The sequence below is a fragment of the Balearica regulorum genome, chromosome 3 (assembly GCF_011004875.1).
Source record: "Balearica regulorum gibbericeps isolate bBalReg1 chromosome 3, bBalReg1.pri, whole genome shotgun sequence".
NCBI lineage: Eukaryota > Metazoa > Chordata > Aves > Gruiformes > Gruidae > Balearica > Balearica regulorum.
This window is the reverse complement of record NC_046186.1, coordinates 73,409,435-73,431,530: the sequence shown is the minus strand read 5'-3', so window position 1 is coordinate 73,431,530 and position 22,096 is coordinate 73,409,435. Positions and strand designations below refer to the sequence as shown.

Sequence of the window (22,096 nt, the reverse complement as noted above, 5' to 3'; positions counted from 1 at the left end):
CAAGTGTTACCGGAGTACTCCTATGAGCAGACACCCTGATAAAGCTCTCTTTGTCCCACGAACCTCTTTGCCATAACGTGCTTTGCAGAACAGAGGAGAGAAGAACTAGAGTGTTTTTCACAGAAGGGCCGCCCCGCTCTCCCCGGCCGCTCCCCGGGGCACGGCCGTGCCCCGGGGAGCGGCCGGGGAGAGCGGGGCGGAGAACCGGCGTCCTGCCACCGCCGCCGGCCGGCCGGGCGAGAAGCCGAAAGCAGCTGCGGATGTTACCCAGACACCCCATCCCGCCATCCCCACCCACTCCTCGGTATCCCGGAGCGGCGGGGCGGGCCGGGTCCCTCCCCCCGGGCTTTTATAAGGCCGCGGAGTTTCCGCGTCCTGTGACTGCAGTCAGGTGGTTGCGGGGTTGTTATTCCCTCTCTTCCCTCCCTCTGTGCTCCGTCTTCTCCCGCTCGCCTCCGCTTCCTGGTGTGGGTCCGTTCAGCGGGGAGTCAGCCGGGGAAAGTTGGAGGAAAGTTGCTGGCCGGGAAAGTTTAGAGGCGGGAGAGCCGCGGCCCCGGCGGCCCCGCCGAGCCCCGCAGCGCTGCGCTCCGCTCCGCGGGAGGGCCGAGGATGGCCGGCGGGGAGGGAGCGGGCTCCGGCGTGCCGGAGTGCCGGGAGCATCTCTTCAAGGTGCTGGTGATTGGGGAGCTGGGCGTGGGTAAAACCAGCATTATCAAGCGGTACGTGCACCAACTTTTCTCCCAGCACTACCGGGCCACTATCGGGGTGGATTTCGCGCTCAAAGTCATCAACTGGGACAGCAAGACCCTGGTGCGGCTGCAGCTCTGGGATATAGCGGGTAAGGGCCGGGCGCGGGTGTCTCTGCAGGGCGAGCTCTGAGGGGCCAGAGGCCTGTGAACCCGGCTGTCTGGGGTCCGGCCTTGGCGGAGGAAAGTGTGTTTTGGCTATGAAGTCTGTCGCCTTGTTTGTCTCCTTCCCCACTTGTCTGTGTTTGAGGCTTAAGTAGATGGAAGTCTCAGTGTGGGAGTGAAGTTTTTGACTTTATGTAGGCTGTGTGTGCTCCTGATGGCTGGTGTTGTGGGGCTCTTGGCAGAGCCCAGGGTTTTACAGCAGTCCTCAAAAAGCTGCTTTGCTCTGCCTGCTGGCTCCAGGGCTCCTGGAGGGTTCCTGCTTGTACTACTCCTCCTGATCCCCTTGCCCCGGGGACTTTGTGGCCTTGGTTATGACTACTACTTAAATTCATTTGTAGTTATGGCTCCATAACACTTTCTAGAGGACTAAAATATTTTTTCCGAGTAGATTATGTTTAGTAAGCACACCTTACAGGTTAAATGTAACTCAAATAGCTAAAATTGTCCTCAAAGGCAGTATGGTCAAACTTTGCATGTTTGGAGTCACCTACTTAATTGAAAAGTAACTTGTCTCCCTGCAACGTGGAGTGAGGGAATGGGACTTTTGTTATGCTTAGTTCTACATTCAAATCATGGGTTTGTGTATCAAAGGTACTTTGAGCACACAGAAGAAGAAAAGCCCTGTTCAGTTGTCTAAACTACACGTCATTCTTTTCCTATGTATCAAGCAGATCTGTTCTTTAACACCTCTCTTCCAAAGACTCCAGCTGTATACCTATCGTGGTTAACTTTGCTTATACTGCAGTGTTAAATGCTAGAGAAGAAACTCTGTTTTGCTGTGGTCTTGTAAGAAGTCTGTCCCGTCAACTCCTTAATCATCTCAAGTTGGTATTGCATTTCTAGTTCTGTCTGCAGCCCAGGTATTAACCTGCTGCTCTCTTCATCCCTTTCTACCACATTAAGAATATCTCCTTGGATAGGAAAAAGTGGACTTTAATTCACATGCTGGTGTTTAAACTTGTGTATCCTACTGGAAGACACTGGGATAACAACTGGTAGTTACTGTTTTCGTGGACTTTATGCTTTACCAAGTGGAAGCTCAGAAAAGAGGAAGTATAACATGTGGCTGCTGTAACCCTGTGACAGACCAGCTGTACACCAGCTACTGGCCTTTCTGCTCTAAAGGTTATCTTAAAACATTTCAAATACGATTCCTCCAACTAAAAAGCCTGCTTCTTACTGCCATATGCTGAAATGCACCATAGATCTTTGTGCTACTGGCCTGTAGGGCAAACCAAAATATTTTTTAATTGCTGTTTTGGAGAGCAAGTAACATGTTGGCAAGCTTTCTCTTCTGATGTGTTCCTTTTATGGATCAGTTTTAACTTTCTCTAAATCAATTAGCAGTATTGGTACAAGCTGCTACAGTGCTCTGGATATATTTTAGTAAGTCTGGGGTTCCAGAGATTGACGAGGGGGAGACTATCAGGATCCTGGGGTTTGGCAGGCTGCCACGCTTGTTTAACTTCTCCTCAGCCCTTGCTTTCTGATGGCTGGGGTAGGCTGTGTGCTTTGCCAAAGCAATCTGTTTCAACAGGCTAGGCAGAAATGTAGCTGTAACTTGTACCAAAGTTTGGACAGAACCTATTTACATTATGGTAAGTCCTATCAATAACCCATGTGTTAACTTCAAGATCTAGAAGATGGTATTTTTCACTCTTGAATATTGCACTTAGTGTATTTTGGACACTGCTAGGTGAAGACAGAGTGAAGAGCTGCTAATAAATCCCTGGATACTTGTGCTAATATTGTTGATAGACTGAGGAATTAAAATTTTTCCTGTCGCTGAAATATTTTTCCTATTTTACAATGTGGTGTACTTTTGTATGAAACTACTGACTAGCCTTTCCCTAGCAAAAATGAAAAAGGAAAATACAACTGGTTTGCAATTTGCACTCCAAGCTCTTACGTGTAATCTGGTAGTTTAGGCTATTCTGTTTCCAAGGGGCTAGGAGTCTTTCCCCAAGAAGAGAAGTAATCTTAGTCTTAGTGATTTTTTCGATTGGGCTGTGCTTAGCCAGTGTGAGAGTAACAGTTCAGACTCCTGTAGAACTTAACATCTCAGTTAAGCATTAATCATTAAAATAAAGAGGCTTTTAGTATCCATAAGGGTTGTTTCATGGTCTTAAAACTGCTCAAGTCCTTGACCTGGGAATGTGTTCTGCAGCTGTCTACATCTATATTGATGAATATTTCTAAGTACCTGAGGATGTTAACAGGTTTATATAGAAGTTATTAGTTAGACAACCAGGTTGAAGATGCCTCTATACAGTCATAGCGCGTATTCCCTAAAGCGCTTTATTGAAGTGTGTAACAAAGTATCTGAGCATGTGATAGTCATTCCTTTTTAACTCATCAGCCCAACTGTCTTTTGGCTTTCAACAGCTCATGTAGATAACTTTGTCTGCTGGTGTGTGCAGACAAACAGCCTTAGATGTCTTGAAAGGATCTAAATCTTATGGTTAGTAATGTTACATGTGACTTCCCTGCGAGCAATATGGTGTTGGCATTCTGAATTGATTTTGATGCATTTAAAAAGGTTTCTGAATTAAAGTCTAACCCTTAAGCATAGTAAGGCATGTTATTTTTCACTAGATCAAAGGTTGTACTTTACAGTTCGCCATAAAAAGCTTTCCTCGAAGAGCTGGGTGCTGCAATCTAACATTCTGTACCTAAATCAATGATAAGAACTAACCACGTAGTTCAGTAATCAACTAAATATAATGCAAATACTGTACTGCCTTCTGGTGTGATTGCAGCCAAAATGATGAATGTTGTGCTGTGTATTGCAATGCAGCAGGTTCCTGAGTGACTTCAACTTCTTGTGCTAGTTGAGGGTTTTTAGCGATTAGATAATTCTATCAAAGAGCATCACAATGTTACACTGCCTATCTTTTTTTTTTTTTTCTAGTGAAAATAGCCTTCGTGTTGTAAGGTACAAAGTAATGCAAGTTCCTGCAGCAGAATCAAAGGGGAAGGGAGAAGAATGGTACAGTTGTGCCTAGACTTGTGTATTCCAGAAATACTCAAGCATTTTAGTTTTTAGACATAGGCTGTAGCTTCTTGAATAATGGAGATGAAAAAGCTTGGGAGTAAGATTGATCAGTCACTGTTAAATTATCTCAGTTACAGCATAAAGTATTTTGAAAGAAGCTGAATAGATTATGTGCATGTTCATACAGGAGTAAAACTTCTAAACATTAGCTGCCCTTGGGCATTGCTCTTGTTTTTTATCTTGACATGTGGAGTTAAGATAAATCTCTCTTCCTGGATAAATTCTGAAAGTGTTAGGTTAATCCCCTTGATTAAAGGACATAAATAGTTGGTGAAATAAATAGGAGATAGGAATGAGTCATTGTGGTGAAGAGATTCATTAAGATTCCTTTGTTTTGTTAGGGAAGTGCTTTAAAGTTTATTTCAATACACTAGAGATTCCTACTTGACAAGCATGCTGTTTTAGTGAGTATACTGCATTGATCACAAGGTAGTGTAGGAGGTGACTATAGCAAATTGATGAAAATCAAATATCACTGAAAGAACACTTTAAGGACTTTCTGCATTATAAAAACTTTTGATCTGCCCTAATAAGACAAGCAACTAAGTAGTGTTGGCTGCTGCTTTATGATCACATTGACTATCACTGTTACTAACATCAGCCTGTACGAACATGCAACTCTCCGGAGGGCAGGGGTGGTAAAAGTTACAGATGAACACTTGAGCTTGGCTTCTCCTGAAGAATGTCACTAATGACAACTGGTAGACAAACTTGTTTTTAAAGCTTTGACTGAGCAATTCTACATTAACTTTGGTGTAATAGCACCCTTGTTCCAGGACTTTATTAGAATTTCTTTGTAAAAATGTTTATTAAAACTGAAGTACTGCTTTAACTGGAAGAGAGTGGCTATGAAATTGGCCAAGTAGAAGAGGAATGATTGTACTTTAGTATTCTAAATGTGCTCTACGCAAGTGAGCATGGAGTTGAGGCAAGACAATCCAGGCATAGCCTGCCCCAACTGTGTTTTTTTCCTTACTCTTACAAAGATACCTAACAAGTACAATGACGAAGGAAGAGTGAAATATGTGCACGTAAATAACTGCATCAGAAATGGATGCAAAACTTGGAGCTCAGAGGTTTTTCAGGAACTGGTAAGTGATGTGAGGTTATTTGCTAGTTTATATGGTGATGGAGGTTGCAGCAGCAGCTGCCTTCATGTGGAGATGGGAGCACTATTGTTCTGGTAACAGCTGAGGCAGGTCAGAAAACTACCAGTCAGGATTGGAGAACATTTTATGTGATTACATCCAGACTGATGAAAAAGATTTGAAAGACCTGTGACCGATTTCTGAATGCTTCCTGGTTGCACACATTTAAGCATAAATCTCATATGAGAAAAATTACTTAAGGATGATGTTGGAAACATGCAAGACTAGCAGATAAAGGTTGAGGAGGGGAAAGTAGAAGACCTGCTCGTGTTGAAAGGTTTAGAACACTGTCTTAGAAGCAGTAGAGGTAAGAAGCATAACAGAAGGTGTATTACAGGTTTCCTTCTAGAAACCACTGCTCTGTGGGAAATCTTGTGTGGGTGTGCTTTCTTGTGACTCTTCTGGAACAGCTGAATTAGAGTTAATATCTTTCAGTTGAGAATGACTTTCTGTACTTGGAGTTCTGCAGCTAGACATCCAAATAAGTTCTGAACGTGTTAAACTTGTTTTTTCGGTTTGTGTCTCCAGCCTTCAGGTATCTCTGAATACAGACTCTGGATGTCAATATGCTTTCTTTTTGAACTCTGCTATTTAAGTAATTTTTTATGAAATGCTATCAAGCAAGGTATGGTTATTAGTCTTGCTGATGGAGCAATTTCCTTCTCTTATCAGTGGGGTATGGAATCATTAATACTGGTGTACATTAGCACTATATAATGTATCAACTCAAAGTACTGTGTATGTTATCTTGAACTAAACTTCTTAAAGCCTCTGTGCTGATGGAATTCCATAAGCATATAGGACATGTTACTATCTTGAAGTTGGTGTTGTAAGGCAGTTTAGTATAGTAATTTTGATTATGCAAGACAGGACTGTTCAGTTAATTTTCCGTTAAATGGTAGAATTGAGACATATGTTCTTTGAGTGTCTTGGAAATAAGCTTAGAATTTCTCCATAGACTTTTCTAGATGCCCTACAAGAAATGGGGTTAAAGATGTGATCTTAGACCACCTGATCTAGTACATGCTTAAAAGGAAATTTGCTGTATTGATCTTGCAGCTACTCTTAATTTCTGTCAATAATGGAAATGCACTTAGTGCTAATCACTATGGAATAGATGAAGCTTCAGCCTTATTTTCAAAAAGATAAGGTTCATATCATATATAGCGGTTGCTCAGAAGCTTTATGCTTTCTACAAGATCACAGTAAAAATGCTTCCCTAGCACTCTGATACAGAGAATAAAGAATGGGTGGGCATCCATTAAATGGGTGGGGGAAGCTAGCTTAAAGGGAAATGATACCTAAGTTCTTATGTGCAATACAGCAGACATGAGGAAAAATAGTATATATCACACATCATAACTAATTTTTAGGTCAAATTATAAAACAAACTAGAAATCTCTGCAGAAATCATTAACTTACATCTTGAGGCAAGTATTGGCTAAATTCTTGCCCTCCGTGTAATAGTGACTCAAGTAGTTGGAAATTAAGCTGGTTTGACAAGTGCATTACCCTTCAGAGACAAGCTGGTGTAGATGATATGAAATATACACTTTGTCTTAATGTATGGAGTTTACATGAATGTAAATCAACCTTTATTGACTCTCCTTGCATCAGTGTTGCAGCTTCACAGCCTTGGTGTCTTCATTTCATTTACATCTCCACTTTGCCTCTTACCAATTTAGTTTTTTTATGCACACCAGGACAGGGTGTCACTGAAGTGCATGTACAGAAGCACAATTTGAGTTGGCAAGTGCTGTAAAGGGGTTGTTCTAAACTGATTACCTGTCTTATGAAGTGCAGGAAAGAAAATGTTAGTTGTCTGGTTCAAAAAAGGCTCCAACATGCTGTACAAAATAAGCTTCTTCCCTTCAGTAGTGAGCAAAGCCACTGGGATTCAGTCTCACAGCTGTTGGAAATAATGTCCTTGAACTCCAGTGGTAACTGCTGCCTTGCTTTTGCAGTCTGTGGTAAATTGTTCCCTCCAAATACTCACTTCAGAACTTCTGAAGTGTGATGTGCCATGTCAGAAAGAAGTGATTTGCAGTAAGGGAATTTCTATTTATATTTTTGCAAGCAAGCATAGGAATAACTTTTGTGAAATTCTTGCAAGTGTTAAAGCTAGCATGCAGGCAGTGACTACAAAGCACAACAAGCTTCTCAAGCTACCTGTGGTAGAAGTTTAGACATTCAAAGTTCTCCTTGGCTGATGGAGACACAGAACAACGGTAGATGGGGTGGTAAGATTATGCTTCAAAAAATGATGGTATTTCAGAGGTTTATATATTTATATATTTATTGTTTAGGAATAAATGTCTTAACTCTGGCTAAAGAAAGCATAGCAAACTTTCAGTAGCAGTGGCTTCTAGATTAGCAGCAAATTAAACCCAATATTTCTTATTGTATGGATTTTAGCAGCTTTTCAAATAATAGATTAAAAAGCATCCTCTGAGTGTCACTGCAAAGTTTATGGGAACTTGTTCTTTAACTGCTCCCAGGCTAGAGTGCTGGGTAGAGCAAAGTGGCAGCTATTTGATACAAAATTCCAATTACACACAACGTGCCATGACACATTGACCATTTTGGAGATTAACATTTTTTCAGTCTCGTGATAAAGTTGTTCTTGAGACAAACTGACTTTAGAATTGTTCTCCTGTGTGCTGTGAAATGCTATAGTGCCATGCAGCATCACTGTAAAGTATACAGTACAGCTCTGACTGCATGACGGTGCACCAAAGGAGATGGATTAAAGGGTGTCAGGCATGAAAATAGCTTAACTCTGGCAGATGACTAGTCTAGTTAAAGCAAGGTAGGAAATACCAATTCATGTTGTTGCTGGCACTAATTGGACTATGCCAACTTTTTCTGAATACTAATGCAACGAGAGTTTTTCCATACATGCTGCATTTGACAGCTAGTCAGAAATCGTCTGCTTGCTTGAAATCTACTTTTCTGGAGATGGAAATCTAGTGCTTAGTCAGGGACTTCCTCTCTTGTTAATTTGCTGTTTATCAAAGATACTAGTAAAACAGGTGAAACTTTCTTACTCAATCATGACTGTCATAATTCTACATGTAATAAATTTGATGCTGGACAAAGCCAGTTGAACCATAGTGCAGGCCATTGCTTCTAAGTTTCTTAAAGACAAGATAGTAGGCTGTTAAAGTCAGTTTGGACAATCTTAAATCATTAGAATAGTCTACAGGCAGCAATGAAAAGTTTATCGGTCTGGCTGTAAAATTCCCTGAGAGCTGTGCAATTGTTTGAGGAAGGCTTTCTATCTCTGTGAAAGAGAATGATGTGCTTTTTCCATCTGTTGGGATAGCAGAATGTTGGGTCAGCATTCCTGATGGAAATTGTCTAACTTCTGAGCACTTGCATGTCAGTGCTCTTGTGGTTTCACTGGTAGTGAACAGGACTGCCCTGCTTTAGAATGAAGTATAACAATAGCAAACAGTGCCCAGAGAGGCTGTAGATGCCCCATTCCTGGCAGTGTTCAAGGCCAGGTTGGATGGGGCTTTGGGCAACCTGGTCTAGTAGAGGGTGTCCCTGCCCATGGCAGGGGGGTTGGAACTAATGGATTATCTTTAAGGTCCTTTCCAACCCAAACCATTCTATGAAAGACTAAACACTGATGTTGAAAATTGAGGTAGCTAACAAATTATTAGGTTAGAAGCTGGCTTTGTGCATTGAAGCTTTAGAACAAACTACTTCCTGCCATTTCAGAATGAAATAGTGACTTCTAAGAATGTATGAAAACACTTTATGATCTAAACAATCAAAGTACTGCTGTACCCGAACTGATATTCTTCAGTGACTTTTCAATGACTACAAAGTCTTTTGTGCATACTGTACATATAGTATACTATGGATGTCAGATCTCCAACAGTTTCACTCAAGAGAACTGCTTCAGCTGCACTCTGCCACTGTCTAATGTAGATATGGCCTTTGGTACTCTGTTATCTCTTTTGGTAAAGTGGGAGTCAGTTGAACAGGGATTAACTGGCTGGTTACTTTTTCCTTGAAGACTGTTCTGAAGGGTTTGGGACAGTTACTGTTGAGAAGAGGTCCGTCCAGTGGTCAGTTAACTTTCCCATGCTACCCTTAGTAAGAAAAGACACTAGCAATTCACTTAAAATCATCTGAGACTGCTTTTGTCTGTTAGAAACTGTAAGAGCTGCAGTCAGTGAAACTGTTTCTGGTACTGTCTAATACAGGAAGATATAATATTCCTGTAGTTCTTGCTTTTTAACCTCTTGGTGTTTGTCACCAGAACTACAAATACCAAATATTACTTCGACAATGATGGAAAGTAAAATTTAGGCTAGATATGCCTTTTTTTAACTCTTACAGGTTTCTGATATTGCTAGAGCTGTTAGTATAATTCAACGCCTCTGTGGTTTAAACACTTGCCACTTTGCACTAATAACTTAAATGTGTAAGAATGAGGAGTGGAGAGACATCTAGCACTGACCATCTCAGAATCTGTCTACTCTCAATCTGCGGCTGCTACTCATGTGAAAAAAAGGTAGATGCACTCGAGCATGTCCTGTAATACTGATAGTGGTTTAGTTAACCTACTTCTTGTTGAATAACAGATTCAATCTAATTGGGTAAGACAGTTCTGGGACAAGCTGTGCTAGTTTGGAGAGAGGGGGAAATGCTGTCAGCAGTGGTAACTTGTCAGGAGCATATTGGTATGTCTGGGAAAAAAGACGCCTCGATCAGCTCACATGTGACCCAGGTAGTGCGAAAATCTACATTAGATGTCTGGAGAACTGGGAGATGCATCCTCAGGGCAATTCTGGATATCTGCTGTATTGTGCCGAGCATCCAGCTGTAGGACCTACAGGCATCCAAAGTGTAGTCTGTTCTTGCCTGTGGCTCCTAAAGGACTTGGGTGAGTTTTGAAAGGGACAGTGATTCTAACTCAGTGAGAGGATTGGGCTGCATGCCCAGCCATTTTGGATGGTGCTTTAGCTTAAATCTACCATGCTGAATGACATGAACTTTGAAAGATGGAATTGTAAATAAGGAGCTGCCACTCAGATGTTCCTTGATGTTAGTTTGTGAAAGTCTGATTGTAGACATTCAGGGAGTTGGAGAAAATCTGTTGTAAACCAGCACAACTGGAGCAGGGCAGAGAATGGTTATTTGGTTAGGCCTTCCCTTGGCAGAAGGAAGACTGGAAAGAAGGAGTTTCACTTACCGTTGAATAGGGTTTTTCCTGTCTAGATGAATAAAAACACAAATGTGTCATGGTCCAGGAAATTGTCTGAAACAACTAATTTGTAGAGTTTGGCACTGAAGTCTAAATAGTGGCACTGTGCTTGCACACTGTGTGGCTAGTAAAGGTCAGAATATTTGCTAGCAAGGACCTAAGAGCTATGCTGTTGGCAGTCAAATTAGTTAGCCTGGTTGTCACTAATGACCCTTCTTGCATTTTGGTATGACATCCTCTGTGGTATATTCCTTTTTTCTGTTGATCTTATACTGCCTTTTAAGCTAACTGAACACTGAGTTCCAGCATTCTGAAGGATAATGTTAGCAAGAGCTGCTTGGCTTTATTAATAAACTCAGGACTTTGTGCTATTTATCAGACTTGACAACTCTGTATTACTGGGTCCAGGGAAAAAACTGTAAAACTTCATTGCAGTGGTCTTCTAGTTAGCAGCAAGCAACTTTGGAATAAAACTCTTCTGCTAGTTGTGCATTCATTTTTGGATGACTTTAGTCTAAACTACGCATGTCTAGTTCAAGATTACTTGGTGTAGAACTGCCAGACTTGTTCAAACTTGTTAAAATCGAATTTTGGGCTCTGGACACCCAATAAGCTGATTAGCCTGTCAAAGATGACTTGAACTAACATTACTTCAACAAAAGAAACTATTCGTTCAATCATTCTTCTAGTTATCAGGCTTTTAGAACTCTTGGTCATCTTTTTCCTCCTCATTAATGATACAATTTTTGGAAGATGTCAGAACTGCTAGTTTCATCTGAAAGAAATGAGGCTTTGTCCAGTTGTCCGTCAGTACTCCTGATTAGATGCTAAGGGTTTAGATGCAACTAACACAACTCTCTTCTGAGTTGTGTGGCTTCAGAACAGACTAAGCTTAGATTTTTACACGGCAGGGGAACTCATGCTATACTGTTAGGATTGACAGAGATAAACCAGAATTTACCGTCACAGCAAAATATAGTTGGGAAAGCTTCTTCACTTTACTCTCCTTGAGTAGGTTTCTGTTGGTTCATGTAAACTACATAAAGACTTGTAGGTATGGTAAGTACTCTGGGAAATGGAACCCTGACAAAACTCGGTATAGTGCATATCCAGCTGTCATTTGTATTTTTAACTTGCTTTTCCTAGCCTCAATTCCCATCATGTAGGAGGAGTTAATAGCAAAAATAACGGTAGGAGCGTAGGGTAACGCCTGCTAACTAAAAACTGCCACAATGATAGGTCCCACTGCTGTGATAAACAGGGCTCCTGTTTATTCCTTACGCTGGGAAAGGTTGCTGTAGAAACTCTTGAAAATGTGCTTCAAGGCAAGGTTGGCAGTATCTGAATCTTGTGATGATAACTTATCTTTTTGCAGTGAAGTAAAGGACAAAGATGAAGCTTCTCATGTCAGACCTGGCTATAACTTTTTTGTGTTTTTAACTTATGGCTTACTCCTGTTATGTTGTAAACTGGGAAGCAGTGATAGCTCTCAAGCTCTGATACAGTTTTAAACTAAACTTAATTCCTGTGGTGCTGCTGTAGGGAACTGTATTAGTTCCTGATGCATTACATTATGCAAGTATTTTACTTAATGTTGTTGCAGTTACTGGAAAGTATGTTGACAATATGTGCTGAGTCATTTAGATGTGAAAACTTTGTGGTTAGAGAACGCAGAACTTTGCGTTGTATGCAGCCACTTCTGTACCCCCAAACAAAACCTCAGATCCTCATGACTGCCCTATAGTTTAGCTCCTCATCTACACCTGAACCCCTAAAGCACAGAGAAAAGATAACTTTGTGCTACCATCAGGTTTATGTCAAGGCACTAGAACTACCAGAATGATTAATCCTCCGATGTCTCTTTTCATACTGCTGTAGTAAGCAAGTAATTTTCCTGTTTTCTTCCTTCCATGATTATGCACACTGGAGATTTTAAGTCTAGTTTCATCTGATCATTTTTAGCCTTTTTCCCCTCTGGGGTGTGATCCACTTTTGGTACAGCTCAACACTGTTCTCACACATGCTGAAGTGACTACCGCAAAAATCCTGCTGGACATAGGAATGACAAATCCCTGGCTGAACTGAGCATGGCAAAAAAATGACTCAATTTAGTTTTAATATCCTAAATAGAGAATGATGTTCATACGCCAGACTTTGGAGGAGTGGTGTATTCTGCAGTTTGCTTTTTCTGTATGAATTTTTTTGCAAGCAGAAAAACACTTGCAAAACCTTTGCCTGAAAGTCCTGTTAAATTTTCAAAAGGCTGTCTAGAATGCTCTGCATCCCCCACAAGAAGTTCAGCCTAAAGCATGTGCATTGTCAGTAATAACAAGATTGTAAAGAAAGCCTATTCAGTTCATACTGAATTCTCTTCCAGCCTTATGCCATATACCTTTTACCACAACAAAACTCTTACCTCTTATGCAGGCCATGTTTTCTTGCTTCTGTCTTCTTCCTATGGAATAAAAATAATATATTCATCCTCATTAGATCTCCAGACAGAATGGAAGAACAGTCATAAGCTAGTGTGCAGGTCAGATCTATTGTTAGCAGATGTGAATTCCAGAGGTGAAGGCAGCTCTATAATAAATTGTTTTGGAATTTTGGGCTACTTCAGAAAAGGGCAGCACTCATACTGGAGTGTACTTCACCTATTAAAAGGCATTCATCTGTAATACTAAGTGGTGTTGAGCTTGTGTGTGTTTTAGAGGTAAGGGGTATCAAATCTTCCTAATGTAAAGCTTAAATCTAATAAGTAAAGACAGAGGCTTTTATACTAATATGGACATCAGTTGTCTACTGTCACCCAAAATTTAAATTACAGAAGAATATGTATTAATGGTTTCTGAAATCTAAAACTCATACTATAATAGCAAAAATTTTGATGTCTATTAATAAAGCCAGTTAGAAATAATACTTTGATGATTTTTCTGGACAGCAGAAGCCCATGCTTTCTAAGTGACTAGGTAACAAAGTACAGTTGAGCGCAGGCTTATGTTCCTACCAGAGCTGCTGTCTTCTCACACAATGAGCAAAGCTACTGTACAAAGCTAACAAAGCTTCTGCATTGCTCCGGAGCTCCCGAATCTGCCAGTTAGCACAACCCTGCTTGCAGTGGCCTCTCTCCTGGTCAGGACCCCATGAGGGAATTCAGGTAGTCTGCTGCTGTGTTACAAGACCATCGTTGCCTTTCTGGTATAGCATGCCTGGCAAGAGGCTGCATGGTGTTAAAGCTTCACACAGGCTGGGGGATACTGGGGCATGAGAAGTCACCAATGTCAAGGAACCACCTGCCAGGCAATCTTGGTTGGTTATGAGTAATGCAGCTCTCCAGCTCATGGTATATAAAGGTGTTGGGCCAGTTGGGTGGGGAAGACTGACTATAGTAAGATGATGGGAATTCCCTAGGAAATGGAATTGACAAACTTATCTGAGTGACCAGACTTTCTGGCCAAGGCTAGGCCCCTGTTACTACTTTAAGAAAAAACATTTGGTGTTGTTTAGGACTCTTCAGGTTTGGTTATGATATATTTTGTAACTTTGTTTCTTTTCTTCAGAACCTATGTGTGATGCTGTACCAGTTCGATTTCTTTCCTTTACCTTAAATGCATTGTTGTGTAAGTTTCAGCAAGGGTTCCTGCTATAGGAGGCTGGTATGGCCTTCTTGCTAACTATTCTTACCTTTTAAAGCTTTTTTGATGGGAGGACAGTAGGCAGGAAGGGATTCAGTCAATAGTAATATCCTTCACTGTGGTAACTTATCTCAAGGATGTTTACCTACAGCATGCACAGGTATCTGAGAAATGGTAACTGCCTGATAACCTTTTCTGCAATTCCCAAATAAATTAGCATAATCACTATATGTGAAAACTAGCTCTACTCCTTGCTGGTAATAGTCTAGCAACCCTCTCTGCAATTAATCAGTACAACTTAATTTTACTATATAAATGTCCATTAAGTTTTCAGAAAAACTTACAGCTTTAAAAAAAAAAAACAAACAAAAAACAACAAAACCCCACAGATTGCCATCTGCTGAATAGAGAGGACTAATGGGACTGTTCCCCTCACTGCTTCGGGTTCATGTGCGGTCTCATGTAAATAACAGCAAGTGGTGTCCTTTTCTAGACCACTTTGGGGCCAAACTGAAGAAATCTTTCTGTAGAAGACTGAGGCTTGTACAGAGCACTGTAGACCTTGACATTATGCTGTTTGTGTGAGCCTGTCCTATGGTGTGAAGGGATATACTGCCTCAATTGGACATAAGACTCAGTGCTTTAGCACAGTTGGAGGAGTTCCTGTGTAACTGGAATCGATGGTGAGACTGATGGCTAAGCAAATGGGGAAGCTGAGAAGGAGCTCCTCATAGCTTGTGTGGTGCTGTATGCAGTGACTGGCTTAGTATAACTAAATTTGACCCTGTGCAGCTCCAGTTTAAAAAACAAACAACCCCCCCCAAAACCAACAACACCACCCCCCCCCAAAAAAAAATCACCAAAATGTAAAGGTAAAGCTTCTTTAGATGTGGCACAATTGATCTGCAGAAGTAGTAAAAGCCTTCTGGCTGAACTCTTTCCTAAAGGTCTTTGATTCATGAAAACAGTGGGGTCATGGTACACCAATTTGCAGTAAGGCTATAGCAAAAACACCTTTTAGGCATAAGAATCCAACCTGGAAAGGCCTAGGGAGACAGTGTGAGTTACTTGCATACAAATTCTCTGTACGCTGTTTAGGAGACCTAGCAATGTGTATTAGCAATGTGTCTCTTCCAGTGACACTGTCACTGACATGCAGGCTTAGTGTCTAGCTTGTTGGCCTTACAGTCCATGGCATAAAAGCTGCTTCAGAATTTGAGCTTTGAATATGGAGGGAAGAGCTTTCCTCTTGCATGCTCCTTGTTCTCCCACAGGGGGTAATAAGCTGTTAGTGAAGAAATTAATGTGTAATTTCCACTTAGAATATGCTGGCTAGTGATGCTGTTTTATGTAGCATCATACTTTAAAGTTGAACAGCCAGAAATAAAGTCAACTTATAGAGTTTCATAGTTCTCTGGAATGTCACTGTAGCTGCTGCTGCTTTCAGGCAATTTCAATAGCTGCTTAGTCAACCTTTTCAGAAAATGTCTATAGGGAATGAGCTAATCAGTACATTGAAGTACTGATATTAAAATGAGGCAATTGAGCTAGAAAAGCATGCTGTTGAACAGGATCCCTTGTCAAGTTCCTTCACCTAATGAATTTCTGTCTCTTTTTGAGAAGATGGTAATACCTAGTTCTTGCAACTGTTTGTCCTTGCTGATGGAAGGAGCACTTGAATGTTTATAAACAGAGAACAACTATGTTTCCCATTAAAATTGTTTCTCTATCCATTCTAAAACAGCATATGCACTAAATGCTAAAAGCTGAAGTGATGATACATTGTAAAACTAACTTCGAACAAAGCAGACAGTTATTTTAGTAGCCCAAGCTTCCCAAGCGACATGTTAATACTTGATACTGCTACTGCATTCGTGTACACACACAGCATGGTGGTCCGACCTTCCAAACAGAAGAATAAGTGAACTGGCAGTCTATTGTAGTCAGTATACTTGAAATCAGAATTAGTTGTACTTAATAAAAACAGGCTTTTTTAGTTTGCTATACTCACTGACCATTTGTTTTCTTCTGGATTTTTGTTGTAAGTAATTGTGCTTTCACTATTCTGATAATCTTGTTTCAAATTCTGGGATTGCTGCGGAACTCCTATAGTTGGAAACTATTCCAGAGAAGGTCTTAGACTTAAAAGATGAAGTCAAAGATAATGGGTTTAGCTAGAACTGTTAAACTAGCTTCTTTTGAGCTGATCCCTAAGGAAGAAAAATCGATAATATATGTGACTTCGTGTTGTGGTTTAACTCCAGCCAGCAGAGAAGCATCATGTAGCTGCTCACTCGCTTCCCCCCCCCCAGTGGGATGAGGGAGAGAATCATAAGAGTGAAAGCAAGAAAACTCATGGGTTGAGATACAGACAGTTTAATAGGTAAAACAAAAGCCATGCACACAAGCAAAGCAAAACAAGGGATTCATTGACCATTTCACATGGGCAGGCAGGTGTTCAGCCATCTCCAGGAAAGCAGGGCTCCATCACATGTAATGGTGACTTGGGAAGACAAACACCATCACTCTGTCTCCCCCTTCCTCCTCCTTCCCCCAGCTTTACATGCTGAGCATGACGTCATATGATATGGAATATCCCTTTGGTCAGTCGGGGTCAGCTGTCCTGGCTGTGTCCCCTCCCAGCTTCTTGTGCACCCCCAGCCTCCTCACTGGAGAAGCAGAAAAGGCCTTGGCTCTGTGTAAGCACTGCTCAGCAATAACAAAAACATCTCTGTGTTATCAAACAAACATTATCAGCACTGTTTTCATTACAAATCCCAAATGCAATCTCATACTAGCTACTATGAAGAAAACAAACTCTCTCAGCCAAAACCAGCATGTTTCTTCAGATGATGTTTTGAAGGCTGTTAGCCTTGGAGCTTGTAGAAATCCTTGTTGCTCACACTTCAGAAAAAGCCTCTGAGTTTGCTTAAGTCTCTAGCTGAAGTAACTAGATTTATATCTAAATCTTGCAGAAACTTTTTTGATGTAAGAATGACTTGTGTATAGTTGTGCTAGTGTTTTTAGGTATTACTTCTCAAAGAACACTATTCAATAAATAAGCTTAAAAAGTTCAAAGTGGTAGTTGGGATTGCAAACTGCTTTTAGCATCTGGCTTGTCATGTATTATATACGTAATGGCTATTACAATGAGCTTACATAAGATAGAAGAGGCAATGTTGTATGAACTAGGTCACTAGACCTGAATGCCAAACTTTGTATGTACTAACCTGGTACAGAAGTTCCTTTACAGTGAGTGCAGTTCATGCTTAAATATACATATGCTCTGTCACTGTTTTCTTTCAGGCCAGGAGCGCTTTGGAAATATGACCAGAGTATACTACAAAGAGGCAGTTGGTGCTTTTGTGGTCTTTGATGTCACAAGAGGCTCCACTTTTGAGGCTGTTTCAAAATGGAAGCATGATTTGGACAGTAAAGTACTACTTCCCGATGGCAGCCCCATCCCTGCTGTTCTTCTTGCAAATAAGTGTGACCAGAAGAAGGATGGCAGCCAGAATCCCTCTCAAATGGACCAGTTCTGCAGAGAAGGTGGCTTTGTTGGATGGTTTGAAACATCTGCCAAGGTGAGCATAAAGAAACAACCTGTTTTAATTCTTCTAAGTATTTCCATAAGAATGGATGAATTTAGTCATGTGGGGAATAAAACTATCAAGTATAGGAAGTGACAGTCAAGTTTCTAGTGTTCAGCAAAAGTTGTAAGTGGTGTGCAGGCTAGCTTATCCCTGAGGAAGAGTTGCAGCATATTTGGTTTAGATTAGAACTGCATCTTAAATTCAGAACCGTAAAACTCACTGGAAACATTGATTAACTGAGTTTGCTAAGTTTTTTTTCATTTTGCATGCATCAGGATCAGAGTCATTATTTAGATGTTAATACTACTAAATGCTGATCAAAGTATCCAAAGGATACAAGTAATCTTTAGGTGCAGGTTTTTAAATTGCAGCTTCTATCTTCACTGTTGCGTGTAGGAAGTGGTAAGACTCTAGAAGTAAGCAAGCTATTTGCTCACTTTTTTACTACCTATCCAGATGATAATGTCATTAAAGCACTCTTTTATCATTCAGTGTCAAGACTAGAGAAAAATAAGTTGGTTTTATATAATAACTTAAGCTAAGATAGACAGCTGCTTTATTCAAACAGATAACTTTGGGCAACTTGTACACTTTCAGTCTACAAACTTGGCCAATGCACAGATAAGCTTGTGGTAGTATAGTTGGAAGTGAAATCCAACAGCTCCTTAATCTAATTGATCCTTAAAATGAAAGGTTCCTCTAGATGAAGACAGTGTGGCTGAGAGACCAAATTAGTGGTCTGGCTGGTAACTCCTTCATATGGCAAGCTAAACTTCAAGGTCTCTCTTTGCCCTTGGCTTGCCTACTTTCTTTAACTGCTGCTGATGAACTGGCACAAAATTATGCTTAGGCAACTCTTTTAAAGAAAAAAAAGTCTGTAAGAGGAATATAAGAAATAAAGTAACAAGCTTCTTGATCACTTAAGAAGGGTACACAGTGACAAATTCATTAAATTAGCTAATCATTTGTTTGCATTTGAACAAATAATTCCCAAATCCACCTATCTGTTACTAAAACCTCACACTCTAAGGTGCTTTATACTGAAAGAATACCAAGATTCTTTTGGTTGTGTCTTTCCTGAAGCTTCACCTCCCCATAACACTGCTCTTGTATAAACTTCAACCTGGGTTAAAAATAAATGCAAGTAACACTGGAATAAAACCTAATGTGGAAGTGTAGTGACAGCTTGCATTCTAGGTGGCATTTAAGACATGGCAATGTAAAACAAGGCTCTCTGCGCAGAGAAAAGTCCAGACAATATTAGCCCTCGTTTGGTTATGAATTAACTTGTTTAGGACTCTGAGGAGGTGTAGTTAAAGTTGCTTAGCAAAAATTTGGTTTTCTGAGCATACCAAATTAGTTTATGGTTTTAAATCCTGCCCACTTAAGTATCCTGATAATCTGCTTTTGCATTTCTAGAACTGATACTTGAATCATCAGTCTAGTCATCAGTAACATAGGACCCAATCCCTGTGCATTAGAGAAGAATATTAAAGGCAAAAGAACTGCAGAGTATAAATATTCATGGAAATATCAATTAACATCCTTACACTAAAATAGGAGAATCTTCTTCCACTCTGGGCAGGGAAAAGTGCCTATCTGCAAACTGTCAAAAGCAGTTTGTGGCTGACAACCACAAGCTCATGAAGTGCACTAGTGATGGGACAAATGTTCTCGTGATCTAACTTTGCTTGTCTAGAGTTTAGATCTACAATTACGGAGACAGAAGAGTGTACTGGGCTGGTATTTCCTTTGGTTCCAAAAGACAAGCAATTCCAAACATGACAGCCCTGTGGTGAGCTAACAGGTGGCCCAGCCAGGTCAAAGCTGTGGCCACAGGCCCCTTGGCACTGGCCAGCTTGGCTCCTTCGTAACTGAGGTACTTAGATATATTTCATCGGGTATCCTGCATACACATCTTCTTTAGAATGCACAGGATGGTACTTTTCAAAGCATGCACAAGAAAATCTAGAGTGGCTAGATGAGGCACCCTGATTTAGCTGGGGTTTTGAGGCTGATAGAAAAGGTGCTTTTACATTTAAGTGCGTCCAAACTGCAGCAGAGGCAGAAAAAGACCCCACTACTATGAACACTGTAATTGCCCATTATCTTTCCTGATGCAGAAATGCACTTTGGCATTTGGGAGGCTTCTAAATGCAGGTGATGCTTATCCCCTGACTGCCTACTAGATTAGTGTTGAAGTATCCTATTTGTAATAAGGGTAAATAACTGTCTCAAACCTTTCAGGTAACCGTTTTTCAAAAAGCAAGTGTATGAGGAATGACCTGATGCATCTAAGCTGTTTGTGTCATGCTGATGACACTGTAGAATTTTTGTATTTGGCCAGCTTCTAATAGGAATGTGCGACTACTTAAAAAAATCACTGACTTCTGTGCTTTCAACATTTTTAGGACAACATCAACATAGATGAAGCTGCTCGATTCTTGGTGGAAAACATCCTTGCCAACTACAAAACCTTTCCTAATGAAGAGAATGATGTGGGGAAACCAAAACTGGACCTAGACCCATTGAAAGCAGAGAGTAAATCCCAGTGCTGCTAATGCTACCACTGTTCAGTAAACATGATAGGATGAGCATCAAGACTGTTCCTTAAATCAAACTGCTGCTATGGTGCTGCGTTGTGACAATCCATATGGGGTGTCTGGTATTATCTGAATAGGTGATTCTTGTGGGTGTTTACATATTCTTGTTTAGCATGAAACTGAGTATCTTGTGAGTTAACACTCTACTCACTTGAGTGGCTGCATCCAAGTCTGATTAGTGTCTTCTTGAGAACATAAGGTAGTGTTTACACTTCTAAAAAGGAACAAAGACAACATTCAGTGTCTAGTTTGCTTCTAGGACATATGCTACATTCCAAATAGGACTCACTTGTCATGGTTTTAGCTGAATAGACACTTGCACCTTTAAAGTAAACTTTTACTGGTGACAAAGGAATGTCCCACTTTAGCCTTCTCACCTACACACTTGTCCCTATTTATTATCCCCCACCATAAGGAACTGTCTCATTGCTAGTTTTCCTGGATCAAGACATCCCAGAAATTTTGAGGAGGCCAATGACAAATGGGAGGTATCTATCCTAGTGTGTTCACTAGGACCGAGTGAAGTAGATGGCTCTTACCACTGAATAAGATGGGTAAAGGACTGTACTTAACAGGGGAGAGGCATGGTTATAGAGATACTAACAAAAATGCATCTCCAGACACTTAAGGCAGAATATTTTCAGCTAATACTTTACATATGAAACACATTAATGAATACAGTTGTACTGCTGGCACGTAGTTATGGTAACCTCACCCATATGCACATCCAGAGATAAACAACCAGTAACTTTTTTCATGCACTAACACTGAAAACTTTACCAAGAATACAAAAAGTCAATATCTTACTGTCCTGTGATGATGAACTTGCCTCTTTCCTTCTGTCTTGAGATGGTTCTGAATACCATGAGGAAGGAGAGAGGTCTTGAAGGAAAAATCTTAACTGGTTCTTCCTAGCCTATCAACCTCCCCCCCTCCCAAGCTCTATCTCTTTCAATTTTAGAACAGTGCTGCACTCTTCTGACTACTTGGAGCTGGTGAACTGGCTTACCAGTTTGTAACCGTATACTGAGATGCTTATGCTTCCTTGTTATAACTCAAACGTATTTTTGGCAGCAAATGAAGATCAAAAGGATTAGAAAGATTTCAGTTCTTGAATACATTCTGGAACTCTGGCTCTGCTTGGCTGAAAGGCTTTGAAGGTCCTCTTTATTTTAAGGGTTTCTTCTGTCCTGGTACCTCATTGCTACTGACTTCAGAAGTCTTACCTTGCTTGGTCTGATGGTGCTGATGTTTACTTAAACATCAGTGTGAAGTATGTGCCAGATTGGATATACTTAATCTGTATTGATATTTCCTAGGCTGTCTTTTTTTTCTAAAGAGTAACGTACTTTTTAAGAGACAAATAAATATATTTGGGCATCTTATGTATGTTGTTGGTGTATGCTTTTCAGAACATGAATCTTCACATCATGTGTCCCACCCTATACGCAAATGCTTTCATTGACATTTGAAAACAACTTGATCTTCTATTAGCTGTTATGTTAAAGGCTTATTTTAAGTTACCACAGTAAGGCTTGGCATAAGCTAAAACTGGGTTTAACTAGCTTAAGATCATAAGATTCAAATGTAAGGGCTCTAAGAAGCCTTGTAAGCAAGGTCATACCAGGATGCTTAGGCTTTCATGTGGTCTGGTCTTAAACCTTCAACAATGGAGACTGGCCCTGGGAAAGTTGTTTCAATGCACTGACTGTTCCCTGAGAGTTTATCTAGTCTGAACCTTTCTAACTTCAACTTATGTCCATGGTCTCTTATCCTGCTACCATGCAGCACTGTAAAGAATGTGTCCATTAGGCTTGTGCAGATTTATTGGACACTTAAAGCTTAATTGCTACTTTAATTATTTTCTGAAAGCCTGTAGCACTTCAGAAAGAAGGATGCACCCCATCCATGTTCCTGGCTGGCTTGTTTGAGT

The 22,096-nt window shown here is 40.6% G+C and overlaps 1 protein-coding gene across 1 annotated transcript; it reads left to right on the top strand.

Moving 5' to 3' along the window:
- Window positions 1-379: 379 nt before the first annotated feature.
- On the top strand, window positions 380-21,548 carry RAB32 (RAB32, member RAS oncogene family). Its single transcript, XM_010305525.2, has 3 exons — window positions 380-838; window positions 17,274-17,551; window positions 19,972-21,548. Exons 1-3 carry the CDS (start codon window positions 610-612, stop codon window positions 20,119-20,121), a joined length of 657 nt encoding a protein of 218 aa, XP_010303827.2. The 5' UTR covers window positions 380-609; the 3' UTR covers window positions 20,122-21,548.
- Window positions 21,549-22,096: the final 548 nt, after the last annotated feature.